General features: G+C 45.6%; 1 protein-coding gene across 18 annotated transcripts in view; it reads left to right on the top strand.

Annotated features, from left to right (window-relative positions):
* The first annotated feature begins 296 nt into the window (after positions 1 to 296).
* The window catches only part of lcorl (ligand dependent nuclear receptor corepressor-like), a 122,018-nt gene continuing 96,705 nt past the window's right edge, over positions 297 to 25,609 (top strand). For 8 of the 18 annotated variants that reach the window (XR_008723751.1, XR_008723752.1, XR_008723753.1 and 5 more), the window contains exon 1: positions 298 to 453. Coding sequence is in view for 11 of the 18 variants with exons in the window: in XM_055638428.1 (XP_055494403.1) it covers positions 357 to 453 (97 nt within the window). In the remaining 7 variants the exon portion in view is untranslated. Of the gene's footprint in view, positions 454 to 25,609 lie in introns of all 18 variants that reach the window. The other 10 variants (XM_055638355.1, XM_055638347.1, XM_055638362.1 and 7 more) reach the window with 5 other exon arrangements.

Below are 25,609 nucleotides of genomic sequence, written 5' to 3' on the forward strand. Positions count from 1 at the left end.
TTGATGTATATCTTAGGTCAAAGCTACTAACTCTTTTGTCCACCACACCCAGCCGGTGCCATGCCTGTCCCTGGGACAGCGGGCTGCAGTTGCAGCGGCGGCCGCCGGGGGCGCTGCCACTGACACGCGCCAATCGCGGCGGCGCGCGACACGTCAGACGCAGGGCAGAGTGACGGCAGACGCAGGGCGGGCTGGGGGCCGGGGCCGGCGCGGTGACGGCAGACGCAGGGCGGGCTGGGGGCCGGGCCGGCGCGGTGACGGCAGACGCAGGGCGGGCTGGGGGGGTCGGGGCCGGGGCCGGCGCGGTGACGCCAGACGCAGGGCAGGGCGGGCCGGGCCGGCCGGGCCAGGGCGGAATGGCGAGTCAGTGCGGCAGCCCCAGGTGCACGGCGGAGAGGAGAGGATTTCGGCGGGAACTCGATTCCTGGCGCTATAAACTCATACACTGTGTAGGTAAGATGACCTCTCGGCCCCGAGTTTGCCCGGTCGCTGGGTGACTCCGCGGCGGCGGCGGCAGCGGGGGGTGGACGGCGATGGCTGGCGGGGCGGGCGGGCGGCGAGAGTGAGTGAGTGAGGGAGGGAGCGGCTGCTGGCGGAGCGGCCCTGAAGTTGCTCCTCCGGAGATACCTGGCTCCATTTTCTTTTGTTTGACTTGCGAGAGCCCTCGCCATTACTGTCAGCTGTCCGTCCGAGGCACTCTCAGGAGTTCGGGCTCCATGGGCGGGTGGGATAGTGATGGTGGGCAATCGGCGGGAGCGACGGGCTGAGCGGGACGGAGAGAGACGGCGGCTGCTGCTGCTGTTGCCCGTCGCTACCGTTGACTTGATGGCGGTGCCGGGCTGGTGTTGTCGGCGCCTCTCTTCCCACCCCGGTGTCACGGAGTTTGAACCCAGTGGCGGTTGGCGGCCGGAGCTGAGGGGAGAGCGAGTTGTTTGCGGCGCCGGCCTTTGTGGGAGGGCGGACGGACGGGGCCGGTTGACGGCTCGGCTGGGACGGACGGCGGGAGGAGACGGACGGGAGTCGGGTCCAGGAGGGACGGGCTGGGGCTGGGGTTGGGTTTGTGGGGCGGGCGGGCTGGGGCTGCGGTCGGGGTTTGTGAAGAGCGGGGGCCCCAGACCTAACGGCCGAGCTGACAAAAACAGTCACATGACGGCGCGGAGGTTATAATTAACCCCCCTCCCCCCGGGCAGTGACCGAGCCTTGGCTTCCGCCTTGGCAGCAGCAGCTTCAGCAGCGGCCGGGCAGCCCAGCCCAGCGCTCGCTGCAACACTCCCGCACTCCTCTTCCCACCCGTCAACCTGCAGCTCTGCACAGCGGCGGAACTTCAAGATTCTGCAAACTTTCTCGCGAAGTTTTCTTGTTTTTAAAAAAAAAAATCACTTCATGAGGTTTCCCCATCCGCGCGAAACCTGATGTCGCCGCGCGTTCTGGCGGCGCCTGTTTCTACTCCTGTGTGTGTTTTGTTTGTATCCGGTGGTGGGTTGTGCCGGGTCCAGACAACCCAGCTCCGCTGTCGTGTTGTCCCCGCACGCCATTTCGATGCGCGCTTTTGTCTTGGCTCTCGACATTCACCGGATTATAAGGCTAGAGCTTGACTCACACACACACAGCTCTCACAATTTGAACAACCCTTGCACTATAGTAGCATTCACTATTTCACCGACGTAGTTTTATTCCACTAGCAGACTTTAAAACGTTGTCGTTTACAGTGTTGTGGTTTTTCAATTTGTGTAGACTGGTTTTTGGTTCCATCATAAAGGCTGGTGGACGAGCGTTGTCTATCTTGAGTAGATTTACTGCTTTTTATGACGTTTAAAGAACGGTTATTGTGAAGAGAACGTCAATTCCTTATGTACGCAGGAAAGCATCACCACATTTCTCAGTGAAGCTCCGTTCGCACCTGTTGGTTTCTTGGAAGAGAAACGTTTAATACAAGCAATGTTTCGACCTTTGAGGAAATTCCGAATCGGAGAGCCGATTTTCAGTGCAGGGTTACCCATTTAGGATGGGGATCAGGTTTTTTTTAAATTGTTGTCATAAACTGTAGTTTACCCCGTAGAGCTGTACATGATTCGGATGTGTTTGTCATATGCACTGGATATGAACCGGAACAATTGGTCTTTCTTGCTTACAGACACATTTGATATAGTACGAAAGACAACAAAAAATCACGCAGCAAATTATCAGTTAACTATGTAAACTGGGCCATGAGGATGCAAATCCAAAATATGTAGAACTAGATCTGTAGTGACTTGATGTTACTGTTCAAAAAAGAACTGCAGATGCTGGAAAAATCGAAGGTAGACAAAAATGCTCAAGAAACTCAGCGGGTGAGGCAGCATCTATGGAGCGAAGGAATGGGTGACGTTTTGGGTCGGGACCCTTCTTCAGGCTCGTGTTGTTGTTCAGGGTGTTTGAAGAGCCTGGTGTTAATGGGAAGCTGTTCTTGAACCTGAAGATGAAGGTTCTTGGGCTCCTGTACAGGGCTCTCACTTAACTGTTTTTCCCTGTTGCCAGCCGGGCAACCTAGGCAGCTTTTTAGGTTGCCAAATGATAGTTTAGGTGGTAATTTAAGACTGCTTGCATGACGCGTGCAATAATGTGCTCGGATGATGTGCATAGTTACCAGTCGGAATTATGCCCAATGAAACGTTCACATATTATTTCTGCTTGAAATAATGTCACAAACTAAACATTCACCAATCAAGACATGATATTAACAACAATGACAATGTTGCAAAATTATAATACAGTATCTCAACTCTTTTTACACATTGCAATTTATTTTATATCTTTTATTTCTTTCCACTTCCAAACAAAAGTGGTTGGATTATTCAGCATATGATCAACCTGTGTCAATAAGTCCTGGACCATGGTAACATATATGCTTAACAATGCAAAATACAGATTGATGCAAGCATGTTTTCTGTTAAGGACCGAAAATTATCATGACATGGCCATAGCACGGTCGTTATTGCTATTGGTACAGAAACACTCTCGCTTCCCACATAATTTATCCACAACAAAATATACAGGTTGCCAGGAAATTTCTAAAGGCATTTTATGATAATAGTTGTTAAAACCGACTATACCCATCTGACAGGTTAAACATTACACTAACTGACAAGAGATGGCCAAAGGACATAACTGCAGCAAATGTTCTTTTAGTAATATGTTTAAAGGTGTCAAAACGCCAAATTAACAGACATTCAGATTAGATGTATGTGCTGTGAACAGCAATGAAGAAACATAATTTGTACACACCGGATTAAAAAAAAAATTATTGATAAGTGCTGTTTCCATCATTCCCACTTCAGAATTAACGTTAAAATTTCAACTGAAATGTCTCCTGACCAACTTTGTGATGTATGTGACCAACTAGAAGTAAAACCTGGATGAATCCAACGTATAGTTGCGAATCTTGCTCATTAAATAACTACAGCACTGATACTCCATATTAAGAGCATTGATTTGCTGTTAAAATGAATTCTGTAATAACGTATCACGGGCAATCGAACACTGCGGTTTTAATGTTTCACGAGTTCACAATTTAATTAATCCATCTTTATGGATTAAATCATATAATAACATTGGGAATTAAAATACATTTGATTGCATTCCATTATCAAAAATAGTCAATGTTCGCTCTGAAGACATTTCCAGCGTAGTAGGATCGGGAGGGGGGGTGAATAAGTGCGGGGTGGATAGGTGGGGGCGTTGAGAAGGCAATCGGTGCGGAATGGATGGTTTGAGGCAGGGGAATTAATGCATGTTAGAGTATGTAAAATTGTAAAATGAATGAGGGGGGGGGGGGGGGTTTCAGCGCAGGATGAATGGGGGGGGGTCAGCACAGGATGAATGGGGGGGGGTCAGTACAGTGTGGATCGGGGGGTCTGTGCAGGATGAATGGGTGGTTCTCTACAGGATAAATGGCATGATCACTACAGGATGAATGGTGTTGGGGTCGCTACAGGAAGGATGAGGGATCACTACAGGTTGAATGGGGGGGATCAGTGAAGGATGAATGGGGGGGCTCAGTAAAAGATGAATGGGAAGATCACTACAAGATGGATGGGGGGGTGTATCAGTACCGGATGAATGAGGGTGTCAGAACCGGATGAATGAGGGGATCAGTACAGGATGAATGGAGGGACCATTGCAGGATGAATGGGGATCGGTTAGTGCGGGATGAATGGGGGGTTCAGTACAGGATGGATGGAGGAGAAGTGCAGGATGAATGGGTAAAGGGGTCAGTACAGGATGAATTGGGGGACCAATGATGGATGGGGAGTGGCAGGAGAATCAATGCGAGGTGGATAGGGCGAGGGAGCAGGATGAATAGATTGGGGGGGTAGATGGGGATGGGAGCACAGGGGATGTCAGTGAGGACTGAATACAGGCGGGAATGGGGATCAGTGCGGGATGGAGAGGAGGGGTCTCAGGATAAGGGGGTGAAGGGGGCATACAAGAGAGAGAGAGAGAAGGGGGGAGGTGGCGAGGGAGGAAGGTCAGCGCTCGTCGGACAACATCACCCTGCTGCCTTTGCCGTCCCTGTCCATCGCCAAGTGCTGCCACCAAAAGGGGAGATGGTTGGGATCTCCTCGCCACCGCCTCCCCTCCTCCGCCAACCAACAGCAAGGTGTGGGGCCGAGTAGTGCATGTGCCTCAGACGGCGAAAGGAGGCCTCGGCGCGCGGGAGGGTTTGTTTTGAAAGCGAATGTTGCAGTGGCAAGCAGCGGTCTCTATCAGGGCGGGCGGGGTGCGGAAGGAGGAGGAGCCGCTGCTGCTGTGCGGGACACGTCATTCGCTCCGACCGTCAGTCACGCCGCACCCAGTATCTTTGCCCCGCACTACAGCTTGTTACCAAAGATACGAGAGGAAATCCTCTAGTATCTTTGCTTGTTACTGCCGCCGACATGAAACGTCACGTTCCTTCTCACCAGAGATGCTGCCTGACCCGCTGAGTTACTCCAGTTTTTTGTGTCTATCTCCGGTATAAACCAGTATCTGCAGTGCCAAGCCGGGCAAAATGACTCGGCGTTTAGGTTGCCCGGCGGCACTTTGGGTGGTCATTGTCACCCGGGCAACTGCTAATTTGAGAGCCCTGCTGTACTATCTTCCAGATGGTGGCAATAGTATGATTCAAGTTTTTGGATGAATTCTGATTAGGAGAATTGCGGATAATTGGGAACAGACAGAAGTGGCAAAGCCAAGAATGTCTCATCTGCAATCTTATCGGATTGGAGTTTAGGACAAGCGCAGCTGTGTGTAGACAAAATGCTGGAGTAACTCAGCAAGTCAGGCCACTACATGAGACAGTAGCTATGTGATTTACACTTGCTCTATTTTGTATAATGTTCAAATTTAAATTTGCGTATATCTAAAACATTAACCCGTTCTCGTTTTTTAAAGCTAGGGTTTTAGTTTGAACATCTAGCAGGAGCATTATTTTTAATTAGCAATTAATGTAGTACCATGTGTTGTCATTGGGTATCTCAAATTCTTCAAGATGGGTAGAACACAGTTTTGGAAATTAGGTTCTCTGTTAGTCTTTAGCCAGATCAAGTATATGGTATTGTTAACATTTCACCCATCAGCCCATGTTAAATTTCAGAAAGGCACTTGCAAGATGTTGTTTGATTTTAAAGATACCAAGTTTGTTATTTTATAGATATGATTGCACAGTGTTCCTAGCTGTGATTGTCCTATTTATGCCCTTGTAATGTCAGTGTTCCCACTCATGCTTTATTGATTTAGAAAGTTGTTTATTACACATATTTGAGGGCAAACATCTTGGGTGATATTCAAGAGCACCTCTGGGGTGGATTTTTTTTTATCAAGCGTGCTGTCTGTCTTTTATTAAATTGAAAGCAAATCTATCTGGATGTAAAATTTTGCAAATGTTGGTAATTTGATAGGAAAGAGAATACTGAGCATTGTCATTCTGTGGGTAGAAATACATAGTTAATATTTCAGATCCTTGATCTTTGAGTGGGACTTGGGAAAGAGGAAGTAGGTGGGGGATTAGCAATTCTGTTCTATCAGGTATATAAGATTTATTTTAGTGTTTGAAGAAGTATGTTCCCCTCTATGCCAGCCAGACAGCATCAATCTGGTTTAATCTCGGAAGTTGCCAACTTGATTATTGTATGTGCAAAACACCAACATTTTCCCATAGGTTACTGTGTGATAACTTTGGTGTCGTGGCAGGTATTATATCCATGCATGAAGATTTGGTGAAAGCTTAAAATGTTTAGAGTAAATGAGTGAGTTGATTGCCAACTACATCGTGCTGCTTTCCTGGATTGGGCAGAAAATTATTTGTCAGTCTCTTTGAATATCTTTCACCATTCTCGGAAACTGCTAGCACCCGAGACTAACATTTGTTGAGAATACTATTGTCTTCACTGCCTCTAATCGCTCACTACCCTAATCTCCTGTTTACTGTTGGTCCCTCTTGCTCTAATTAGGGATTTGTCTGTCCATATGTTGAATCTTCCTCGTATTATGGATATCATCAGTTTCTCTATTCCTGCAAACTTAGTATTCCTTTGAATAATAAAGTTGTAATTCTACTGTGTCTTTAACATAGCTAAATATTCCGTTTGTTGCATTGTCATGTGAATTTTGGCACCAAAGGAACATTTAAAAGTTAACCACGGCATGACTGAAGAATGGAGCAGCACAATTAATTTTATAGAGGTGGAATTATGGAATACTTGTATTGTGAATGTGGTTTGTTCCTCCTGGAGAGGTTACAATACCAAGTTTCAAAGCAGTTGGATTCAAGTTTCACCAAAATGCAGAAGACCATGACTGAATAGATAAGAATGTAACCAGATAAATATGGTTTCAACTAACTAAAATATTTCTAACTGATGTAAATCAACCGATAGCTCCTTCAAACATATTATAAATCATGTAAATTGAATATCATACTGTCTCAGATCCTTTTCTTTCCTAATATCTGCTCGGCTGGTTTCCCTTTCTAAAACTGGTTTATTACAGTTAATGGCTCAGATCTCCAACCACGGGTCTCCAGCATGGAATCCACTTCACGTATGAATGGGTTTCAGCAAGCCCAGTTCGGTAAGTTACTGGCTAAAAAGTCAGAAATCTGCAGTTTGGAGTTTTTCCAGACTTAAGTTGTAAGTTTGTTTTCTGCTTTGAACTGGTTGAGCTACAGCAGCAGGTTTACTGGCTGTTAAAGCTGCTATAAATATTGAATATATGAATGAATACTAGCAAACAAGCAATCATGTATTATCTTTCCACTGACTGGTTAGCACGCATCAAAAGCTTTCACTGTACTCCAGTACACATGACATTAAACTAAACTGAACAAATGCTCTCATTTTTAACTAAATGTCTTTGTAACACCAGGGAACTATTAAGAAAATAAAATTTAAAGTAAATAACACTACATCCCTTTGCAGCTATTACTTCCCTTTAAAATGCATGTGCTTGATATAGTTATGTTTGACATGCAGATTTCTGGGAAAGCTGGCCCTCTTCAGACTGAGACTACCTGAAATTTTACTTTTCCTTTCTTCAGAGATACTACTTGACCTGCTGAGTTACTCCAGCGTTTTGTGTCTTATCTTCTGGGAAAGCTGGAGTTCTGCAGGAAGCTCCTTCTGTCATTCTGAACCAACTAGAGGGCAGGCCATCCTAGACTGGGTACTGTGTAATGAGGAAGGATTCGTTAGCAGTCTTGTTATGCAAAGCCCCTTGGGCACCACAGACCATAACATGGTGGAATTCTGCATTAAGATGGAGAGTGACACGGTTAATTCAGAGACAGAGTCCTGAACTTAAAAAAAGGAGACTTTGATGATATGACGTGGGAATTGGCTGGGATAGACTGGCAAATGATACTTAAAGGGTTGATGGTGGAGATGCAATGGCGATGATTTAAAGATCGCATTAATGCACTACAATTGTTCGTCCATGTTTGGCATGAAAATAAAATGGGGACTGCGGCTCAACCGTGGCTAACGAGGGAATTTGGGATAGTGTTAAATCCAAGGAAGAGGCATATAAATTGACCAGAGGAAGCAGCAAGGACTGGGAGAAATAACAGAGGGCAAGGGGGTTAAATAAGAGGGGGGAAATAGAGCATGAAAGAAAGCTTGCGGGGAATATAAAAACTGACTATAAAAGCTTCTTTAGATAGGTGAAAAGATTAGTGAAGACAAATGTAGGTCCCTTACAGGCAGAAACAGGTGAATTAATAATGGAAACAAGTAAAAGCCAGACCAGTTAAACAAGTACCTGAGTTCTGTCTTCACTAAGGAAGACACAAACAATCTCCCAGAAATACTTGGGGATCAAGGATCTAGTGGGAGGGAGGAACTGAAGGGAATCCACACGTCAGGAAATGGTGTTAGAAACATAGAAACATAGAAAATAGGTGCAGGAGTAGGCCATTCGGCCCTTCGAGCCTGCACCGTCATTCAATATGATCATGGCTGATCATCCAACTCAGTATCCTGTACCTGCCTTCTCTCCATACCCCCTGATCCCTTTAGCCACAAGGGCCACATCTAACTCCATCTTAAATATAGCCAATGAACTGGCCTCAACTACCTTCTGCGGGAGAGAATTCCAGAGATTCACCACTCTCTGTGTGAAAAAAGTTTTCCTCATCTCAGTCCTAAAAGATTTCCCCCTTATCCTTAAACTGTGACCCCTTGTTCTGGACTTTCCCAACATCGGGAACAATCTTCCTGCATCTAGCCTGTCCAACCCCTTAAGAATTTTGTAAGTTTCTATAAGATCCCCCCTCAATCTTCAAAATTCTGGCGAGTACAAACCGAGTCTATCCAGTCTTTCTTCATATGAAAGTCCTGACATCCCAGGAATAAGTCTGGTGAACCTTCTCTGTACTACCTCTATGGCAAGAATGTCTTTCTTCAGATTAGGAAAGTTAGGTAAATGTGGGGACTGAAGACAGATAAAGCCCCCGGGCCTAATGGTCTGCATCCCAGAGTACTCAAGGAGGTGGCCCTAGAAATTGCGGATGCATTGGTGATGCATCTATGTTTCTATTTGCTATGTTGAACTGCAGATGCTGGTTTATACCGAAGATAGCCACAAAGTGCTGGGGTAACTCAGCGGGTCAGGCAGTATCTCTGGAGAAAAAGGGTCAGTGACGTTTTGGGGTGGAACCCTTCTTCAGACTGCTTCTATATTGGACTGACTGCTATCAACATCAAGGGACAGGGATGATCAGCCATGATCATATTGAATGGTGGGGCCGGCTCGAATGGCCTATTGCACCTATTTTCTATGTTTCTATGATCATTTTCCAATGTTCTATAGTCTCTGGATCAGTTCCTGTGGACTAGAGGGTAGCTAACGTAATCCCACTTTTTAAGAAAGGAGGGAGAGAGATAACAAGGAATTATTGACCAGTTAGCATGACATAGGTAGTGGGGAAGATGCTTGAGTCGATTTGAAAAAGTTACTTTTATAACAATCAAACAGGTTCGCTTCTTAATAAACAGACAATTCGCAATACGGTTGGTAGACCACTTCAAAACTTTACTTATTATCGGCCAATGGAAGTGGCAAGGAAAACTCCTGTCAAGTGAGCAATACAGACACTTGGCTGTCCTCAGTCCACTTCCCCAACCAACAGAATTACATGGTATTATATAGTGTTTTTTTGTCACCTTAGCACATTCCACAAACATTAGTCATGGTCAGAGGTACAGAGAATACTCGTTAATACAGGATGCGTCTGAGTTGTCTCGTCACATCAGCTGCATCAAAGGCATCTTGTCATGTGGTACAAGGACTTTACCAGGGCTCTCACTTAACTTTTTTCCCCTGTTGCCTGCCGGGCAACCTTGACAGCTTTTTAGGTTGCCAAATGACAGTTTAAGTGGTCATTTAAGACGGTTTGCATGACGCGTGTGATAATGTGCTCGGACGAAGTGCTGAGTTACCAGTTGGAATTATGCTCAATGAAGCATTCACATATGTTCAAGAAGGAACTGCAGATGCTGGAAAATCGAAGGTAGACAAAAGTGCTGAAGAAACTCAGCGGGTGCAGCAGCATCTAAGGAAATAGGCAACGTTTCAGGCCGAAACCCATCAGTCTGAAGAAGGGTTACAGCCCGAAACGTTGCCTATTTCCTTCGCTCCATAGATGCTGCCGCATCCGCTGAGTTTCTCCAGCACTTTTGTCTACATTCACATATTATTTCTGCTTCAAATAACTCACAAACTAAACATATTCACCAATCAAGCCATGATATATACCACAATGACATGCAGCAAAATTATAATACAATAGCTCATCTGTTTTTACACATTGCAATTAATGCAATTTCTATTAGTTCTTCCACTTCCAAACAAAAATGTGGTTGGATTATTCAGCGTATGATCAACCTGTGTTAATAAATCCTGGACCATGATAACATATATACTTAACCATGCACACTACGGATTGATGCAAGCATGTTTTCTGTGAAGGACCGAAAATTACCATGTCATGGCCATAGCATGGGTCGTTATTGTTATTGGCACAGAAACACTCTGGCTTCCCACATAATTTATCCATAACAAAATATACAGGTTGCAAGGAAATTTCTAAAGTCATTTTATGATAATAGCTGTTAAAACCGACTATACTCACCTGACAGGTTACACTAACATTACACTAACTGACAGGAGATGGCCAAAGGACATAACTGCAGCAAATGTTCTTTTGGTAATATGTTTAAAGGTGTCAAAACGCCACATTACCAGACATTCAGATTAGATGTACGTGTTGTGAACAGCAATGAAGATACCCAGTTTGTACGCACCAGATTAAAAAAAAAAAATTATTGATAAATGCTGTTTCCATCATTCCCACTTCAATTTCAACTGAAATATCTTCTGACCAACTTTGTGATGTATATAACCGACTAGAAGTAAAACCTGGATAAATCCAATGTATAGTTGTGAATGTTGCTCATTAAATAACTACAGTACTGATACTCCATATTAAGAGCATTGATTTGCCGTTAAAATGAATTCTGTAATAATGTGTCAACGGTAGCAGTGACAATCGTTCACCGGTTTTAATGTTCCATCTTTATGGACTAAAACAAATAATAACATTGGGAATTAAAACACATTTGATTGCATTCCGTTATCAAACATAGTCAATGTTCGCTCTGAAGACATTTCCTGCACAATAGGGTCAGGGGGTGTGTGAATCAGTGCGGGGTGGATAGATGGCGGGCGGGGGGGCTGAGAAGGCAATCGGTGCGGAATGGATGGATTGAGGCAGGTGAATAAGTACGTGTTGGTTGGAGTATGTAAAATTGTGAGGGGAGAGCACGGGGGATGTCAGTGGTGTTGAATGGGGGGATCAGTACAGGATGGATGGGGGGGATCAGTACAGGATGAATGGGCGTAGACAAAATTGCTGGAGAAATTCAGCGGGTGAGGCAGCATCTATGGAGCGAAGGAAATAGGCAACGTTTCGGGCCGAGACCATTCTTCAGACTGTCCCCCCCCCCCCCCCCCCCCCGTTCTTCTTGAATGGGGGGGAGCAGTACAGGATGGATGGGTGGATGTGGGGGGGGGTCAGCAGAGGATGAATGGGAGATCAGTACAGGATGAATGGGAGATCAGTAAAAGATGAATGGGAAGATCACTACAGGATGGATGGGGGGGGGGTCGGTGCAGGGTAATTGGAGGGTGGGTCAGTACGGGATGAATGGGTGATCAGTGCAGTATGAATGGGGGGAGAAGTGCAGGATGGATGGGAAGGGGGGTCAGTACAGGATGAATTGGGGGACCAGTGTAGGATGGATGGGGGGGTGGCAAGAGAATCAATGCGAGGTGGGTAGGGCGATGAATAGATTGGGGAGGGGGGTAGATGGGGAGGGGAGCACAGGGGATGTCAGTGAGGACTGAATAGAGGCGGGAATGGGGATCAGTGCGGGATGAAGAGGAGGGGTCTCAGGATAATGGGTGGAGGGGGACGTACGAGAGAGAGAGAGTGAGGGGGAAGGGGCAGAGGAGGTGGGGAGGATTGAAGGTCAGCGCTCCTCGGACAACATCGCCCTGCTGCCTTGGCCTTCCCTGTCCAACGCCAAGTGCCGCTGCCAAAGGGGGAGGCGGTTGGGATCTCCTCGCCACCGCCTCCCCTCCTCTGCCAGCCGACAGCAAGGTGCAGGACCGAGTGGTGCAGCTCAAATACCCTATAGCTATAGGATCTTTGGTGCAGCTGCTTCGGACCAGAAGGAGACCTCCCCCTCCCTCCCTCCTCCCGGCCTCGGGGTTGAAAGAGCCGTTGGTGGATTTGCAAGCAGCGGCCGCTATCATGGCGGGCGGGGTGCGGGAAGAGGGGTTGTGGAGCCGCTATCGCGACCGCTACTGCCGCTGTGCGGGGCCCGTCATTCGCTCCGACCCTTCGTCACCATGCACCTAGTATCTTTGCACCGCAATACAGCCGCCACCGACACGAAACGTCACGGTCCTATTCTCCAGAGATGCTGCCTGACCTGCTGAGTTACTTCAGTTTTGTGTGTCTATCGGTATAAACCAGTATCTGCAGTGCCATGCCGGGCAAAATAACTCGGCGTTTAGGTTGCCCAGCGGCACTTTGGGTGCGCAATGACACCCCGGCAACCGTTAAATTTCGAGCCCTGTTTACATATCAAAGGCATCGGACATTTGGTATAAGATACTTGCATATCAAAGTAATCAGTCACTGCATACCTCCAAGGCATCAGACATTGGTACAAGGTATTTTACATATTAAAGGCAACGGACATTATATCAATACCCCTTACTGGGATCAATGTGGGCTTCCTCTCTCGTCAAATGGTAGACTAATTTTAAAGTCAATCATTATCTTAATACACAGCAACCTGAGGCAAGCCTAGACTTGGCTTTCTGTATCAATCTACTGGAGAAAAGCCCAATGTGAGACTAAATATAAGTTGTAGGCTTGTCCAGGAATCCATTTAATATTTTCTTATTTTTAACATAATTCAGCCGTATCAGATTATTAAAGATCTAATAGCAGCACATTTGGAAAGCAGTGACAGGATCGGTCAAGGTCAGCATGGATTTCTGAAGGTGAAGTCATGCTTGACTAATCTTCTGGAATTTTTGTGGATGTGGTGTATATGGACTTTCAAAAAGCCTTTGCCAAAGTCCCACATAAGAGCTTATTTTGCAATGGTATTGGGGGTAGGGTATTGACGTTGATAGAGAACTGGTTGGCTGACAGGAAGCAAAGAGTAGGAATTAACTGAAGAAGGGTTTCGGCCCGAAAACGTTGCCTATTTCCTTCGCTCCATAGATGCTGCTGCACCCGCTGGGCTTCTCCAGCATTTTTGTGTACCTTCCAGTAGTAATTAACAAGTCTTTTTCAGAATGACAGGCAGTGACTAGTGGGGTGCTGCAAGGCTCAGTGCTGGGACCCCAGTTATTTACAATATATATTAATGGTTTAGACAGAATTAAATGTGTTATCTCCAAGTTTGTGGATGACACTAAGCTGGGTGGTAGTGTGAGCTGCGAGGAGGATGCTATGAGGTTGCAGAGGTGACTTGGATAAGCTGGGTGAATGGGGTGATGCATGGCAGATGCAGTATAATGTCGATAAATGTGAGGTTATCCACTTTGGTGGAAAGACAAAGAAGGCAGTTTATCATCTGAACATCTTGTACATCAGTCACCGAAAGTAAGCATGCAGGGTACAGCAGGCAGTGAATAAAGCTAATGGCATGTTGGTCTTCATTTTGAGAAGATTTGAGTTTAGGAGCAAGGAGGTCCTACTGCATTTGTACAGGGCCCTGGTGAGACCACACCTGGAGTATTGTGTGCAGTTTTGGTCTCCTAATTTGAGGAAGGACATTCTTGCTACTGAGGGAGCGCAGCGTAGGTTCACCAGGTTAATTCCCAGGATGGCAGGACTGGCATATGATGAAAGAATGGGTCGACTGGGCTTGTATTCATTGTAATTTAGAAGGATGAAAGGGCATCTTACCTCTATACAGGTGCACAACCTTTTATCCGGAGTTCCGGAAACCGAAAAACTCCGAAAACCGGCCATTTTTTCCAGGATGTCGTCTGCACACCAAAGCTCGCGTTTGGCGCCAAACTTGACCCGAAACGACCCACGGTCAACCCAGGTCTGTACTACTGTTGCGGCTGCCTCCTCCCCGGAGACCGGGGAGACACTTAAACATCTGTAAATCATTGCTTAAATGTTAGTTAGTTAGTTTGGAGGGTTTTTATGTGAAGGGCGGGTGAAGGGGTAAACTTTAATTCTTAGTCCCCTACCTGGTTGGAGAGGCGGGGAGCGGTCAATGCCTTACCGGGTCGCCATGCAGTAAGCTCCTCAGCGCTGGGGCTGCGGGCGTCGCCGGTTGTAGCTTCGACCCCGGCAACTCTACCCCTGGCTGCGAGGCGCTCCAAATCCACCGCCGCCCGTGGCCGGACGCCCGCAGCCCCAGCTCCGCGAATGTTGGGAGTCGGCGGCGTCGCAGCGCTGGGATACCAGCGGGGAGCGGGCAATGCCTTACCGGGTCGCCGTGCGGTAAGCTCCGGAGCGCTGTGGCCGCCGACTCCCAACATTCGCGGAGCTGGGGCTGTGGGCGTCCGGCCGCGGGCGGCGCTGGATTTGGAGCGCCTCGCAGCCAGGGGTAGAGTTGCCGGGGTCGGAGCTCCAACCGGCGCCGCCCGCGGCCGGACGGAGCCCCCAGCTCCGCGATGTTGGGAGTCGCCGACCAGGTAGGGGACTAAGAATCAAAGTTTCCCCCTTTACCCCCCCCCCCCCCCCACCACATAAAATCCCTCCAAACTAACTGACTAACATTTATGCAATGATTTACAATGATTCCCCGGTCTCCGGGGAGGAGGCAGCCGCTCCAGACTTTTCAAGCCGCCCGCGCTACCTTCCTAATCTACGCTAAAAATCTTCCATTCGGAAATCCGAAAATGTCCGAAATCCGACAAGTGTCTGGTCCCAAGGCTTTCGGATAAAAGGTTGTGCACCTGTACTTATAAAACTCTGATCTTGGATGTGTATTTATTTGTATGTGTGTTTGTGTGTAATCACATATTTGCGAAAAAAGGACGTGGTAACGGTAACATGTTCCGGTAGACATTTTCCCCCTGGAGTTCAAAATCACATCTGAAAATTTCATGCTTAATTTCTCGAGTTATTCATGAAAATGTTCAAAAATCTGTCAAAACCTTGATTTAAAAACGACTGTCTTTCACTGATAACATCACAATAGGTCTGAGTGCCTTCTTCCTCGCACTGCGAGTGACGTCACTCCCCCAATCCTTCCCCCCCCCCCCCCCCCCCCCATCCCTCTCCCTCTATCCCTCTCTAGCCACGCCTGCGAGTTGGGGGCTATGCGTGAGTGGATTGGGCGGGGGAAGGGGTAATAGGAGCGAATGAATAATATTAATATATCAAGGGTGGTGGTTAGTGTGCGTGTGGGGGGGGGGGGGGGGGTGGTTAGTGTAACGTCACCCCCCCCTCCCTTAAACATAAAATTCTTAAGGGATCGGACAGGCTAAATGCAGGAAAAATGTTCCCCATGTTGGGGAAGCCCAGAACCAGGGATCACAGTTTAAGAATAAGGGGTAGGCCATTTAGGATGAGGAAAACCTTTTCACTCAAGGAGTTGTGAATCTGTGGCATTCTCTGCCACAGAAGGCAGTGGAGGCCAATTCACTGGATGTTTTCAAGAGTGAGTTGGGATTTGCTCTTGGGGCTAAAGGAATCGAGGGATATGGGAAAAAGCAGGAACGGGGTACTGATTTTGGATGGTCAGCCATGATCATATTGAATGACAAAGTCATATTGAATGTTCGAAGGACCGAATGGCCTACTCCTGTACCTATTTGCTATGTTTCTATTTGCTGGATTACATATTGAGCAAAGCACAAAGCATCGCACTAAAGCGAAGCAGAATGTGTCAAAACCACCAATCTGACTTTGGGGGTAAAACCAGTCATTTGTTAAAAGGGATTAGAAACATAGAAAATAGGTGCAGGAGTAGGCCATTCGGCCCTTCGAGCCTGAACCGCCATCCAATATTATCATGGCTGATCATCCAACTCAATATCCTGTACCTGCTTTCTCTCCATACCCCCTGATCCCTTTAGCCCCAAGGGCCACATCTAACTCCCTCTTAAATATAACCAATGAACTGGCCTCAACTACATTCTGTGGCAGAGAATTCCAGAGATTCACTACTCTCTGTGTAAAAAATGTTTTTCTCATCTCAGTCCTAAAAGATTTCCCCTTTATCCTTAAACTGTGACCCCTTGTTCTGGACTTCCCCAACATCGGGAACAATCTTCCTGCATCTAGCCTGTCCAACCCCTTAAGAATTTTGTAAGTTTCTATAAGACTTTAAAATGTATTATATTTCGTAAACTATACCTACATGTACATATAGAATGCTGAAAACAATTAGTTGCAGGACCTGTAATGAGTATTGTTCTAGTTTAACTGTCGTTTCCAGAATTACAGACTGTAGGGTGGAAAGTGTCAATTAATTAATTCACAGTTTTTTGGCATTGAATGGGAAAAAAATGATGACATGGCAGTTAAACCATTCAAGATGGAAGCTTAAAATGCTTTATGGAAGGATAAAAGGTGTTTTGTTGGAATAATATCTGATGAGTGTATTTTGGCAATTTAAGTTGAAATATTTCTCTAATTTGATTCAGTCTAATTACAGCCCCATGCTTTTGATAAGTTTACACGAGGAACTACACTCTGTTACAAATAGCCATGAAAGAAAGCACCCCAAGGCCTTGTTCATAATAACCAGGGACTTCTATCAGGCCAACCTCAAGTGTGCTACTAAAATGCTGGCTATGTTTCTGCCCGCTGCTTAATGCAGAAACTGAAGTGGGAAGATCTGCAAAATCCCTTGCAATTACTTTAAGTTGGTGGGGTGGCCCATATTCAGAGATTCAGCAGCCAACCTAAATGAGTACATCACTGGCTTCATTGGTAAACATGTAGAGTGTGTTTCTCAACCAGAATCCACAGTTAAACTATGAGGTCCACTCCCAGGTCTAGTTTAGATCTGTAGTGATCCCAATAAGAAATCTATTATGACCTTCACAAAGCCATGAATGATGCCAAGGTGGAATTTTGCACCAAACTCGAGTTCTGAGGCAACAACAGACATTTGCTGATTGTGGCAAGGCTTGCATGCTAGAATGGACTACAAAGTGAAGTTGGGCGGTTTCCTGGTAACAATGTGTACGTCCGTGATGACTAGCTTTCAATAGAAGGATGTCACCCAGCCTTGTTCCAACACTCACAGTAGCAGATGTAGATTGGCCTTCCTGAGAGTGAATCTGTGGAAAGCAACTGGCCCAAAAGGAGTCCCCAGTTGCACCCTTAAGACGTGCATGGGCCAGCTGGCAAGAATATTTGCAGGCACCTTTAACCTTTAACCTCTCGCTTCTCCGTTCTGAGGTTCCATCTACTTTAAGACTATTATCCCAGTGAAAAGCAAGGTAGCGTGACAAAGATTACTGTCCAATGATTCTGACATCCACACTCAAAAAGTGCTGGTACACATTAACTTCAACCTTGCATCCACTGCAGACACCCTGGCCTGACACTCATTTCTGGAACACCAAGATAATAAGGACGCCTTGAACATCAAAATCCCAGACAAACTCATCTCCATTCTTCTGGACTTTGGAATTAGCAACCCACTCGGCCACTAGATCCTTTGCTTTCTGACCTGTAGCCCGCAATCAATGTGGGTAGTGCAGTGGTTAAGCTGCTGTCTTGAAGTGCCAGAGACCCACGTTTGATCCTGACTGCTGCTGCTGTTTGTAAGGAGTTTGTCTGTTCTCCCTGTGATTGCATGGGTTTTCTCCAGGTGCTCCAGTTTCCTCCTACATTCCAAACACATGCAGCTTTGTAGGTTAATTAGCTTCTGTAAATTGACCTTAGTGTGTAGGATAGAGTTGGTGTACAGGTGATTGATGGTCGGCGTACTCGGTGGGCAGCACTGTATTACTACAATATATTTCTAGAATACGTCGTCCTCAGTAATTCGCAAATCTGTGCAGGATATATTTTTAAATGGGGCAAAAATAGTTTTAATAGCTTTGTTTGATCAATTGCTATATTGATGTTTAAAACTCTGCGTTCCATGAATCGTATTAACGTAGAGCCGAAACTTGATGTATACAGAAGTCACTTAAATAATGGATTGGGACACAATCTTGTTGCTGCCATAGTCGTAGAAATCAAATTTTATTCTTGTTCTAAAATCACTATTCTGGCGAGGTGAGCATCTGTTTGTTTACAATTGTCCTTGATGGTGATTGTTCAATTGGTGTTCTTATGAATGCAGTTCTCATGCAGTTTGGTTGAAGATGCCTTGTTTTGGCTTTGCAGTGATGGAAGGAAATATTTTTCATTCAACTTAGAAGTTGCAATGTTCTTGTTTACCTACTGTTTCTTTATGACTTGTGCTGTGTGTTTGGGTTAGGGCATGGGTTGACAACCTTGTTCTGATAGGAGCCAGGACCGGTGCCTGTGAGCGGATGGTGGGCCACATCTATCGCCATAGTTAATAAATAATGATAGTTTTTAAAAATCGCCTGTTTGTTTCAGTGTATTTTATAGATATCATGCAGCGCAGCCACATTATGTTTGTGGATGAGGCAGGTATATATTAAATATTTCTGCAGTTTGTGCATCAACTGGGTTGTCTGTACAAGTCTTATTGAATGTGTCTATTTAGCCAAGTCTATCGCATAACCTTTTTGATGGTTCGGAAGTGTCACTTGCACAGAATAACCAACCTCTGGATGCTTTTTGTAGCCATCGATATTTGCTTCTGCTTCTCGAGTTTCTAGTTAATGGAGATCCTCCCTCCTCTGCCAGGATATTTTTGGGGTATTTGATTGTTATGTAACATGAACGCTATGAGATGATGCTTCGACTATTTAATTGAACAAAAACTGCGAGCAGTATGCAGTGGGAGCTTGGTTAGTGTCAAATCATCATCACCGGCGGTCACTCTAAACGAGTATGACTGTCCTATCCTCTTCATAGGGTCGTCTACTTGTGGGTCTGCAGATGTCTGTAGAGGCCGATCCACGATCCACATACTTTGGTGCAACGTGGGCAGTGGAGACTGGTGGTGGTTGGTAGTCGTCAAGCCCCCTTCTCTCTCTCCTTAGTCCCAGTTATCCAATCCCCAAAATATTGCTGCAGCGTTCTTGAGGCATATGTTGCAGCACTAATCGCCTTAATCTCCTTTGTCAACAATTAGCTTCCTTCTATCAAGCGATTAGAAGTGAGGTGGTTTGCTGACAATTACGCAATGTTCAGTTTCACTTACTAAACATTAGTCTATGGAATGCATGCAGCAAGGCCTAGACAAGGTTCAAACAAGGGCTGTCAAGTGGCAAATAGCATTTGTATCTTGCAAGTTTCAGGAGATGACAATTTCCGACAAGATAGAGCGTAAACAATATTCAGTGGCATTGCCATCACTGATCCATCGCCCAAGCATGCAGTCTTTAGCTATGGAATTTGCCTATGGCCTTGCCACCATATCTGCAAGGCACAAGTCATGTGCAGAATATAATGAGTCCTCTTATCTGGATGAATACAGCTTCAATAATAGAGAAACTTGATGATTTGCAGGTGAAAGCAGGCTGCTTAACTGGCTCCTCATCCATCACCTTCAGTGTTTATTTCTTCCATACTCTGTACAACTGACTTGTGCCTTGCCCCATCTACAAAGTGAACTGTCATTTATCTCCTGGGGCACTGCCAGCACCTCATACTCACGGTCTCTGAGGTGGAGTACTAGTCAAGTCAAGACAGTTTATTGTCATGTGTCTCAGATAGGACAATGAAATTCTTGCTTGCTATTGTATTGTAAGCATAAATATAGAACAGTTCAATGTGTCTCTATAGTATAGACCATAAATAAACACATAAATAAACAGATAAAGTGCAATAGGCTGTTATAGTTCAGAGTTTGTTTGATGGCATGTTTAATAGCCTGCTGGTTGTGGGGAAGAAGCTGTTCCTGAACCTGGATGTACCAGATTTCAAGCTCCTGTACCTTCTACCTGATGGCAGCAGAGAGATGAGTGTGTGGCCAGGTTGATGTTGGTCCTTAATGATGTTGGCAGCCTTTTTGAGGCAGTGACTGCGATAGATCCCCTCGATGGTGGGGAGGTCAGAGCCGATGATGGACTGGGCAGTGTTTACAACTTTCTGCATCCTTTTCCGCTCCTGGACGCTCAAGTTGCCGAACCAAGCCACGATGCAACCAGTCAGTATGCTCTCTACTGTGCATCTGTAGAAGTTTGAGAGAGTCCTCTTTGACATACCGACTCTCGGTAATCTTCTCAGGAAGTAGAGGCACTGATGTGCTTTCTTTATAATTACATCAGTGTGCTGGGACCAGGAAAAATCTTCGGAAATATGCACGGCCAGGAATTTGAAGTTCCTGACCCTTTCCACCACCATTGATATAAACGGGATTGTGGGTCCCTATCCTACCCCTTCCAAAGTCCACAATCAGTTCCTTGGTTTTGCTGGTGTTGAGAGCCAGGTTATTGTGCTGGCACCATTTGATCAATCGGTCGATCTCACTTCTATACTAGTACCTTTCTAGTTGCATGCCAGCCTGTATCAATTTCCTTGCCCCAGCCTATATCATTCTTGTTGTTGGGAAGTTTAAATCCTGGAAGTCCCTCTTCGACTTCCAGGGTTATCGGAGAGCATCGGCCGGTTAGTCAGTTGGTTTGTCACCACCCTTGCCCATTGTGTGAATACCCTGTATTGTATTTGAAGGTACAAGTGGTTTGCATCTGGATAGACAATAGACAATAGGTGCAGGAGTAGGCCATTCGGCCCTTCGAGCCAGCACCGCCATTCAATGACTCCGTTCTTTTTAAGAGCCCTATTTAGCTCTCTCTTGAAAGCATCCAGAGAACCTGCCTCCACCGCCCTCTGAGGCAGAGAATTCCACAGATAGTGAAATTGAATAATCCAATTATTTTGCATTACAGTGCAACTGATGAAGAATGTGTGCTCACTGTGGTTGGGACTGCCCCAGAGGGTTGGAATTCAGTTCATTTCCGTAATTGAAATTGGTATATTCTTAGAATGCATCCAGAACTGTTTCTTAGAAATCTGTGTTGCTACGCTAGCAAATTATGCTGTGAAATAACATGATACTGCTTTTCATGATGATATGCCAATTTGCAATGAAGAAAGGGTTTTTTTTGGTAAAGGATACATTGAAATACCTTAGTAATTTTCGTAACTCTGCTCAGGTTAATGGGGCTGTCCCACTTGGGCGACCTAAATGGCGAGTTTAGAAACATAGAAACATAGAAAATAGGTGCAGGAGGAGGCCATTCGGCCCTTCGAGCCAGCACCACCATTCATTGTGATCATGGCTGATCGTCCCCTATCAATAACCCATGCCTGCCTTCTCCCCATAACCCTTGACTCCACTAGCCCCTAGAGCTCTATCTAACTCTCTCTTAAATCCATCCAGTGATTTGGCCTCCACTGCCCTCTGTGACAAGGAATTCCATAAATTCACAACTCTCTGGGTGAAAAAGTTTCTTCTCACAGTCTTTAATGACCTCCCCTTTATTCTAAGACTGTGGCCACTGGTTCTGGACTTGCCCAACATTGGGAACATTTTTCCGGCATCTAGCTTGTCCAGTCCTTTTATAATTTTATATATTTCTATAAGATTCCCCTTCATCCTTCTAAACTCCAGTGAATACAAGCCTAGTCTTTTCAATCTATCCTCATATGACAGTCCTGCCATCCCAGGGATCTATCTCGTGAACCTACGCTGCACTGCCTCAATCACAAGGACGTCCTTCCTCAAATTAGGAGACCAAAACTGTACACAATACTCTAGATGTGGTCTCACCAGAGCCCTATACAACTGCAGAAGAACCTCTTTACTCCTAAGGCTGAAGACCAGCCTCGACTAGCTCCGACTAACTTTGGGAAAATTGGACACTGAATAGTGGAGAGTGAAGATGATCTCCCTTCGACTATGATGAAGACTACCTTCGACACTCCTTGATTGCCTACGACTAACATGCCGACCTACTACGACTAAACCTACGAGTAAAAAAAGTCGATTTTTTCCATGGCAATCTTTTTTTACTCATGGGCATTTTTTAATGTATTGAAATAACCGGCGCGACCTAGTTGAGGCCTCGAGTATACGGAGACCACTCTCAATCAATCAATCAATCAACCTTTATTGTCATCTTGCAAGCAACAAGTACAGTGCAAAATGAAAAGACGTTTCCCAGTGAATAGCGGAGCCTCGCACATGAAATTTAAAACACTTCTCACATAATAACACTAAAAAAAACAATCCAGTCCCTGATGGAACAGAATAAATAGTTAAAATCAGGTAAAAAAAACACAATGTTAAAATACAGTAAACCAATCATAAAAAAATGTCCGGGGCCGCTGATTTAAGTGGCCAGTGCCAGTTATTAAAGTGTCCGTGCCAGCCGCAGAGTCAAGTCAAGTGACTGTGAGTGCAGAGTGACTGTTTAGCAGCCTCACAGCCTGTGGTAGGAAGCTGTTTAGCAGCCTCGTAGTCCGGGCTTTGATGCTTCGATATCTCTTGCCTGATGGCAAGAGATCCAGGTGTGTGTGGAGGGGGTGCAGTTTGTCCTTGGCAATTCTCTGTGCTTTCTTCAGACAGCGGCTCTGGAACAGTTCTTGTACCGAGGGTAGGGAGACGCCAATAATCCTCTCTGCTCCCCTCACTACCCTCTGCAGAGCCTTCCTGTCCGAGCAGTTGCAGGTGCAGTACCACGTATTGATGCAGTACGTGAGTACAGACTCCACCGTGCCCCTGTAGAAAGTCCTGAGGATGTTGGTGGGGAGTGAGGCCTGTTTTAGTTTCCTCAGGAAGTGCAGTCGCTGATGGGCCCGTTTGACGGTCCCAGTGGTGTTCCTGGACCAGGTGAGGTTGTCCGTTATCTGCACACCGAGGAACTTTATGCTCTCCACTCTCTCCACTGCAGTGCCACTAATGTTGAGCGGTGTATGCTCTGGCTGCGCCCTCCTGAAGTCGACAACCATCTCCTTAGTTTTGTCGACATTCAATTCCAGGTTATTTTTGCTGCACCAGTCCACCAGTTGTTCTACTTCCTCCCTGTACCTTGTTTCGTCATCTCCACTGATGAGTCCCACCACTGTAGTGTCGTCCGCGAACTTTATGATTTTATTGTCCCTGAATCTGGCAGCAGTCATGTGTGAGCAGTGTGAACAACAGCGGGCTGAGCACACAGCCTTGAGGGGAGCCGGTGCTCAGCGTGACCGAGCCTGAAGTGTTCTTGCCAACACGGACTGACTGCGGTCTCTCTGTCAGAAAGTCCAAGATCCAGTGACACAGGGTGGTGTTGAGGCCCAGCAGGGTTAGTTTCTCCACAAGTCTCTGTGGGATGATGGTATTATGCATGAAGGAGAGTTACGAAGACCTCCTATGACCTCGTGTCGAACATGCTGCGAGTATGAGTCGAGGGCAAACTCGCCAGAACTTGCGGATTAGGTTGCCCAAGTGGGACAGGCCCTTAATGTTTAAAGCTGGCTTTGCACCCATTCATTATGACGTGTTCCTGGCAGATTTAATGTTTAAAACAAAATGTAATAAATCAAAGACTGAGCAAAATACATTAAGTAAAATCCTCCAAAATTTCCGCCACCTCCATTGGGATTCCACCATTAACCACATTTTCCCATTTCCATCCCTTTCTGCTTTCCGCAGAGACCGTTCCTTCTGCAACTCCCTGGTTTAACTCATCACTCCCACCCAAACCACCTCCTCCCAGGCACCTTCCCCTGCAGCCCCAGAAGATGCAACACCTATCGCTTTTCCTCCTCCCTCGACTGTGCCCAGGGACCCCGACAGTCCTTTATAGTTCGGCAGAGGTTCACTTGCACCTCCTCCAACTTCATCTACTGTATCTGTTCTTCAAGATGTGGACTCTTATACATCAACGAGACCAAACGCAGACTGGACGATTGTTTTGTGGAACACCTTTGCTCATCCCGCCTGAACCTACCTGATCTCCTGGTTGCTGGATATTTTAATTCTCTATCCCATTCCAACACAGACCTTTCTGTCCTGGGTCTCCTCCATTGTTAGAGGGCGGATAAATGCAAATTGGAGGAACAGCATCTCATATTTCACTTGGGCAGCTTAGTGGTATGAATATTGATTTCTCTCACTTCGGGTATCCTCTCTCTATCCCTCCCCCATCCAAGTCCCACTAGCTTCCCATTTTCACTCTACAAACAGCTAACAATGGCCTGTTTCCTTTATCATCCTTTTTTGTGTATCTTTCATTCATTGCTCTTTATCTCTCCACATCACTGTCTGTATCTCTTGTTTCCCTTATCCCTAACCAGTCTGAAGAAGAGTCTCGACCTGAAACGTCACCCATTCCCTCTCTCCAGAAATGCTGCTGTCCCGCTGAGTTATTCCAGCTTTTTGTGTCTATATCTTCTCGAAGTGATTATGGGTGATGTGTATTATTAATGGACAAAGAGCAGCATGTTGTTCATGCAAATCAAAATCATAGCAAAACTTTGTAAATTGAATATTCACAAATTAAGGAGCATCTTTTGTTAATTGGACTTGCGTATAATCTGAATAAAGGTTTGCTCCACGTATCCACTTTTTTTGGTCCAGAGGAAACATTGTTATAAAGTTGTGCTATTCAAAACTAAAGCATGTAATGTGTACTCTTTCATTCTTGGTCAATGCTGCAATTCGCATATATTTGTCAGCAAGAATTGTTGAGACTGAAATGGTGGAGCTGTTTGAAAGCATTTAATAACAGGGTAATCTCAGTAAAGAGATGTGAGTAACTCCTTGATCTGCCTGAAATAGTCAGAGGGCAGCATGTAGTTTAAGTGCAACCTTTTGAAATTGGCATCTAAGGTGGTGTCATTTGCCCTCTATGACCAACGTTCACTTTATGGGAAGTGGAATACCAGGTGCTGATTTTGCCCCTGGTGCCTACTTGAGGGAGGGGTGGGGGGGGGGGGGTGTATATACATGTGTTTTTTATGGTATTTGGTAAAACCATAAAAGCAATAAATCGTAAAATATAACCTGATGGTTGACAAAAGTCCTATTTCAAATTATTTTAAAAATATTTATGTTAATATCATTCTTGGTCCTTTGCTTGCTGGTTTTCTTGTACATTGAAATAATGTTTTAAAACTTCCTTCCATCATAGTCCTTGATTTTTGTTTATCTTGCTGTCATAACTAGTATTGCTTAGTTAGTGGATAAGGGAGAATATTGATGAGTTGTGAAATAATGGTCTGGACTGTAACTGTCCATTTTCTGATATTGACAGGTTTTGCCATTGATTTCAACAGTACATGATAAGATTTTTGATTCTTTCTCACACCCCTCCCAACTCTTCAAGCAAAATGTTTATAACAATGCTGCTGTTCAGCATCTCCTACTGTTTTCTATTTAGTTTTAACATTCTTGTGACTGCGTGGGTTTCCTTGGTTGCTCTGGTTTTCTCCCACATCACAAATATGGGTGGCATG

Source organism: Leucoraja erinacea, chromosome 1 (genome assembly GCF_028641065.1).
Source record: "Leucoraja erinacea ecotype New England chromosome 1, Leri_hhj_1, whole genome shotgun sequence".
In the NCBI taxonomy this organism is placed as follows: Eukaryota; Metazoa; Chordata; class Chondrichthyes; order Rajiformes; family Rajidae; genus Leucoraja; species Leucoraja erinaceus.